This window comes from Orbicella faveolata, unplaced genomic scaffold, assembly GCF_042242905.1.
Source record: "Orbicella faveolata isolate gen_17 unplaced genomic scaffold, um_ofav_v1 contig_25, whole genome shotgun sequence".
NCBI classification, from domain to species: domain Eukaryota; kingdom Metazoa; phylum Cnidaria; class Anthozoa; order Scleractinia; family Merulinidae; genus Orbicella; species Orbicella faveolata.
The window spans coordinates 23,462,893-23,469,524 of record NW_028301553.1 but is presented as its reverse complement, the minus strand read 5'-3'; the positions used below and the strand labels follow the sequence as shown (position 1 = coordinate 23,469,524).

General features: G+C 38.3%; 1 protein-coding gene across 1 annotated transcript; it reads right to left on the bottom strand.

Moving 5' to 3' along the window:
• Positions 1-3,312: 3,312 nt before the first annotated feature.
• On the bottom strand, positions 3,313-5,546 carry LOC110041534 (tyrosine-protein kinase receptor Tie-1-like). Its single transcript, XM_089294437.1, has 5 exons — positions 5,528-5,546; positions 5,121-5,161; positions 4,299-4,395; positions 3,891-3,990; positions 3,313-3,402 (listed from the first exon to the last, which is right to left on the bottom strand). Exons 3-5 carry the CDS (start codon positions 4,373-4,375, stop codon positions 3,328-3,330), a joined length of 252 nt encoding a protein of 83 aa, XP_089150563.1. The 5' UTR covers positions 4,376-4,395; positions 5,121-5,161; positions 5,528-5,546; the 3' UTR covers positions 3,313-3,327.
• Positions 5,547-6,632: the final 1,086 nt, after the last annotated feature.

Genomic DNA, 6,632 nt, shown 5'->3' with positions numbered 1-6,632 from the left:
CCCAAGTAATGAAGACGGTGTCACGGGAAGGTGAAAAAAATCGCAGAAGAAGAACAAAACACGATTGATAATGGCAATGAGCTATTTTATGTTTTATAAATTATGATATTAGCTTCATGTACATTACCACATTGTACCTGTTTGGACGGGACTTGAAAGGTCGATGGGGTTGGATTGTTTAATTGTGAGAATTACTTTTTTGAATCGTAAATATATATTGAGTTCAATTAATTCCTGGTACCAGATCATCAGGAAATTTATCTTTTAGTTTACTTTTTCTGTTGAAAAGAGGTGGGGGCGATGTAAAAACCAGAGGGAATGGTGGTCACATAAACATTTACTCCAGTTTTCAACTGGTAAATAATAATTAAGAGGAGTCTTATTTGATCTTTTTAAACCTTAGGTTACCATCCTCCACTACCTTTGCAAGACCATTCAAGCAGGCCCCATTTTTGGCAAGCTATCTATTTATTGCCAATGTACAGTCAGTTAAACATTTAAAACCCAATCTTGTGGGTTTTTTTTTTTTTTTTTTTTTTTTTGTTATTTACTGAAAATGTATGTTCATCATTCTCTAGAAGCCAGTAATAAACTTATCAATGCAAAGAGCAACAGGGAACCTGGGATGGATGGAGCTGGGGAGAAATCAGGCTTGGGGTTCATGTTTACAAGTACAGCCTCTGTGACACTCTTCCCTAGAATATTTCTTTGTAGGTCAGTTTAAACTTAATGTAAAATAATTGTTGAAGCTATCTTTATTTACATAAGATTTGTGATGAAAATTAAAAGCATAAAGTATAAAGAAAATAACTGATTATCATTTCAAACTTAGAGGCAGTAAAAGCTATTACACTTCTCAAGACAGATACTGTTAGAAAACAAGGGGTTCGGTTATAATAAGAAATCACCTGATATTAATCTTTTCAGCTTTGTCATAACCTTCATTACTGAACTCTTTGTTTTGGCAATAAGTCATTTTGGCTTAACCAGTTTCTCCTGGATAAGTTAACTCTTACTGCCAATGGCTTAGCATAGAAAGTGTCCTTGTCCATATTTTCTTTCCTCTTTAATTCACTTGCTGCTTGGAACCAGATTCTGAATTTTTCAGTTCTTTCCACATAACATCCTGCACAGTTTTCTTTTACAGTCTATACAAGTTTAAGTGAACTCGCTGAGATATATATATATATATATATATATATATAAAATAGAACCCAAAGCACCAGTTTAGGATACCTTTTTTGTCAGAGGTGCGAGGCAAAAGATAGCTTTGCACTGCATGCGGACGCCCGAGGAAACAGATCCTGCTCCGACGTCATATTTGACGAACACCTTGACATGAAATAAAACACCTTTCTGCCAAGAGGTCTTGTCCATGTTATTCTGAATATCATCCGTTTCATCTAGGTCTCCCGCACAGTGATTTTATATCATTTTACCATCTAAAATATTCACACGTCTGCTCGGTTTGCGTCATTTGGTTGGCCTCGCAGAAGAAAATGTTATCGTTGACAGTTTTGCGGATAATTTAGCGCAGAAAAATAATTTCTTCGTACATTATTTACTTTCCAACCCAGCATATGACTTGATGGTTCAAACGGCTTTGTAAGGGAGCATTTTCCATCTAATACTTTCTAATATTTCGAGGTCTCGATTATTGATCAGCAGGTCCTCCACGTTATCGTCCACAAAATGATGGCACAAGCCCTGTTTCCTCAAAAAATGCTCAACCAAGCTGAGCTGTACAATGAACATGAGGACAAGGTAATTTCTTAACTAAATATGCCCATACATACATACACACATACATACATCACTTTATTTACCCTCGGATTTCAGAGTAGCTTATGAAACGCCCAATGAAGTCCAATGAAACGGCCTGTTTTGCAAGTTTGAAATCTCACTATATTCCGCCATTAATCGGTCCACCATTTTGAAAACAGGATTTCCCAGTCGTCTTCTCCCCTTCTCCCGTTCCATCATCCCCTGCTCCTCTACCTCGCCCGCTGCCGTGTGCTATATGAAGACGACTGGGGAAGAGTCAGACAATAACCCAGAGAGTTATGGGTTTCAGGAATATGTTCTCACCCTCCGGTAGGTAAGTTGTCCTTATGCAATAATCGAAATTTACCTCAAAACTAGGGACTGAAAATAAAACTTAAAACAGAGAACGCGTTTAGGACGGACTGTGAACCACAAATTTTAATTAGCGTAAAAATTGACTCGAGGAAAAACTTCAAAAAAACACAACAATGAGGCTTTTTGTTTACATTAACAGCTATTCTAAATGTTTAGTATATTTACTCTACTCTGCTAAAATACAGCAAAAGATCTAGTACACAACTGTGTTTATATTTATGATTTATGCCCCATTATTTTTACAAGGCATGTCCAACTCTCACTCGTTGCGTTCCGGTCAAAAGAGGACAAAAACCTGTTCTGCACGAGGTTAAAAGGCGGTTTTCTGTTAGGTGTCGAACTGCGATCACCTGACCAAAGCCGGGACAGATTTATTACTAATAATAACTAGGTAATTTAATAAGGAGCATAAAACCATTTATTTGGTAAATAAATATCCTTTATACCGTGTCATAGGAAGTATAGCCAATCACCGGAAAACAGGAAAGCTGTTGAATACTCAACGATATTACACTCGACCTTCCCATTGCGCGCTGCACTGTGTTGGTCGCTGTACTTTCTATGGCATGGTATCTAGTAGTTATGCAATACCTTCTCGTGGGATACTGTGGAATATTCCCCTTGTAACTTGTATTTTCTTGGTATGCACACTTGCCTAAAGGTTTGTGTTTAAACAGAGAAATTGACTCGTGGGATGTTCCATGGTACACCACAGCGTTGCATAATCAGTACATGTTTTACTGAATAAAAGTTTGAAAAAAAAATGCTATAGGCGTGATTTCACTCACTTCCTCCGGAGTTCATTCACATCGGAACAATTTTTAAATAGTTGAGTAAGAATCTTATTAACTAGAGCAAACAGTTCTTCAACACCAGCCTATCGCCTGGAGAAGTTTTGACAAAGTGCCGGATTTTTTTTCGTGCATCAATGTCAAGACCAAACAAATCTTTTAATTTTCGCGAGCTCAGTGAAATAATTCCAACCAAGCTCATTTTTTTCCACTGAGGAAATTTTGGGTAAGTGTCAAAAAACGGTTTCAAACTAAATGCATATCTTCTAAAAATCTAAATTCCAAAGCCAAAATGTATCATCACAACACTAATTCTGATGAGTGATGGGAGTAACTGTTACAATGTCTGTACAGTCCGCCAGTACTGTCTTTTACATCGTTGTTATGAAAAGAAGCCTCAGTTCTCCCACATGACCAAATCTTCAACGTTTGCGTGCAACTGCTCGTCATACATTTCCATGTTGATCAACCTCTGGGGAGAAGAAAATATGACAAGAGTCATCGGTCATTTGATACGTTTGCCCGTCCGTGTTACCTTACGACACCTTAGTTACGTGTATGGTGGATAAGTATCTGATTCTTTCTCATTTGCTAAGCTCTAGCCAATAACAACAAACGTGTCGGGCAGTAATTGTTTCTATTTGTATCATGTATAATATAATCTAATTTCAATGAGAGGTACTTTTGGGTAATTTTGTAGTTTTTACCCGAAATTGCTTCGCATCCCCGTTGGATTTTAGTATATTCCAGTGGCGGATCTAACCACAAAAATTATCCGTGATTCTTACTATGAGCTCTGATCAATCATTTCACTTGGTTTCTGAAGCGAGTTGTAAACCACAAACGCAAAGAGCAGCCGTCTGGGCTGGCCACTATAACTCCTGATGAACATTCCTATTGCTGTTTTAATATAACTGAAATTAATTTTGACAATTGAAAATCAATCCCATATGAGCTTACCTTGTGTTGGTTTTCCATTTCTTTGAGTTCAATCCTCAATTCAGTAAATGTTGGTCTTTCATCTGGGTTTTCTTGCCAACATTTCGTCATTATTCCATATCTAAAATTGAATAAATTAAGAAGTCATGATGTTACATCCGTTAGGAGGCGTAGTGGCCTAATGATGATTATTAGTGGTCTGTGTTCAAGCCCTGGCTCCGGCCCTTAAGGCTTTGTATTGTTGAAATTTTGGACCAAGGGGAAAAAATGCCGGGTGGATAAACCTAAATGGATTAGCATCTCTTTCAGGGGAAAGGGTAAGAGGCAAAGAGAGAAGCAGGCGGGGGGCGGTGGTGCTGAACAACTACTGCAATTAATTTCACGTTCAACAATAATGTTAACATAAAAGGTAAAAGAAGAGCTGGTTACAATTTTTCATCCACGTGTTTTGGCTTCGACATTCTGTGTCCTTGCTGTAGACAACGTACAATTTTTCTGCCATCCATCCGTGGATATGGTGAGCCACCTGGAAGAGACCATTTTATAGACAAGACATCAAGACCACGACTCCTTCCAAAACTAACACAATCTAAAAATTGTAACTATTTCTGCAGCAATTTATGTAGAATGGTTTCTATTAAAAAAATCATGCAGTATCCTCTCTTTTTGAGAGGCCATCCGGGGATAACGAAACATACATTAGAAACGAATATTGAAAACAGAATATAAAAAAAAAATTATGAATGCTATTTGAGAGGAAGCAGACCAGTTAGCCATCTTACAAACTTGGTCGAAGAGTTGAACTCGGGTCTGTGGTAAAGAAACTCCAGCTAGGGCCAGAAAGGAACCGGTTTGAACCCGGACGCTCTAGCTTCCAAGTGCAAAACCCCAACAGAGCTACGCCACTAAATTGACTGTAACCTCCTTTATTACGTATATTTCCACGCCTCTCAACAACACGCCAAGTTCAAACCCTAACTAACGATAGTATTTTTGGCTGCCGTAAATCATAAATACGACGACCACTTACCAACTTTGGAAAAAAACAAACAAACAACATGGGTCGAAATCTACCACTCACAACCCACAGATATGAATTTTGAAAACATTGGAGTTAGCCCCTGTGCCCTGAAAGGGCCGCTAAGATAACTGTCGATAGTGAAGCACGTGACCGTTGATTGAGCAGAAGCCGCATGTTATGGAAAGGGACGGTAAACAAACTACGAAGGTGCAAGCCGCTACCTAGCTTACCTATCGTGAAAATCTCGTAAAGGAGAACTCCATAACTCCATCTGTTAGGCAAATAAATGTTGAAATAATAGTTATGATATTGTGAAAATAAACCTTGTTACTTAAAAATAATAGCATTGAAAGTTCTTCGGCTTGTTTCCTGGATGCTATTATACTACTGCCCTTCTAAGGAATGATGTTGGAAATAGTGATTTATCCGCTGGATAGTATTATCCACCTTTCAGACAACCCGAGACATGTCCAATCGGTTAACATTAATTGATGCAGTGTATCTTTTCTGTATTATCATGGACGAGCAGGAGAAGTTGTTATTATAAGTCAAGTCAAGTAATATGGTCATCCTGGAATAAGCCATTGTATAAAAAACATTTATATGTATAACGTTGAATCACGGTACATGTACTCACACATCGCTTTTTTATTTGTTGAATATGTCCCATAAAGTAACGCTTCCATCACGTTAGTCCACTTAACAGGGAGACGCCCCTAGAGAAAGAACAGAACTTTTTAGCTGACAAGGCAGACGAGAAGGTCTGTACTGTGGTTTGATATATGAGTTTGTCGTTACATACCCCATTATTCGGTATAATTATAAAGTTTTGCAAGCCACCGGAATAGTCCCTGTGATGAAGAGTTTACACGAGGTAACGGGTTGCAGGGACTGGTCCCTTGTAGTATGTACATGACGGCACTGATTGCAAAGGGACACTTAGCTCAAAATCTTGGAAAAAGGTATCGTTTTTCACTCTTTTGCTCTCCAAAAACGAAACTGAAATTGTTAAAATGAGAGTAACAATGAAATATATATACCAGGGCAATAAAAAATGTAAAATTAACCACCTTAGCGGCTTAATGAAGCTGACATTTCTCGCGTTAGCTCTTCGTCAGAGCAAAGCGGACTTTGAAAAATAATTAAAATAAATACTGATCTGCGGTTGGATTATTTTCATTTTCTCTCAGAGACTTGTCTCCCGAACAGTTCACACGAAGGGATTTGAAGAGACAAGTCTCTGGGACTCTTCATTTTGTCTCTTGCCTTTGATTTTCGTTCGTAAATGTTGTCCTGTTAAAACATCTCTGGCCATTCCAAAGTCTGTCACTTTACGTGTTTCTTTTTCACCAACCAACGCCGCCGCCAACACGGATGACATATAACAAAATATTTATACCAAGCCTGTTTTGTCTTTATTATCAAACATAGCCGCCAGACTTTCGTCATTACACTCTCAAGAGATTGGTTGCAGTCCATCAATAGAGAATTTCGAAACTCCATTAAAAATGGAATTCAGGTGGGAGATGTAAACACGAAAACAGTTGGAAGCAATGATTAAAATATTAAGTCGCGGGTCAACAATCACGCAAGATGATACGTGAAAGTCTTAGGCATAGTCTCCAAGTTAAGTTTTTTTCCAGCCAGCAGTTGGACCGTCTTCAACGGCACATCACATGCAGGTAAGAAAAGTGAAACTCACTGCACGCCAAATAATTACGCTCAGGAGGTGTGCCCTCATT

Bases quoted from the DNA above. Each gene is read 5' to 3' on its own strand.
- LOC110041534 (XM_089294437.1), bottom strand. From the start codon at position 4,375: ATGGATGGCAGAAAAATTGTACGTTGTCTACAGCAAGGACACAGAATG. The intron at 3,991-4,298 runs GTAACCAGCTCT...ATTCAATTTTAG, and splicing joins AAACACGTGGATGAAAAATT to ATATGGAATAATGACGAAAT. The intron at 3,403-3,890 runs GTAAGCTCATAT...TCTTCTCCCCAG, and splicing joins AAATGGAAAACCAACACAAG to AGGTTGATCAACATGGAAAT.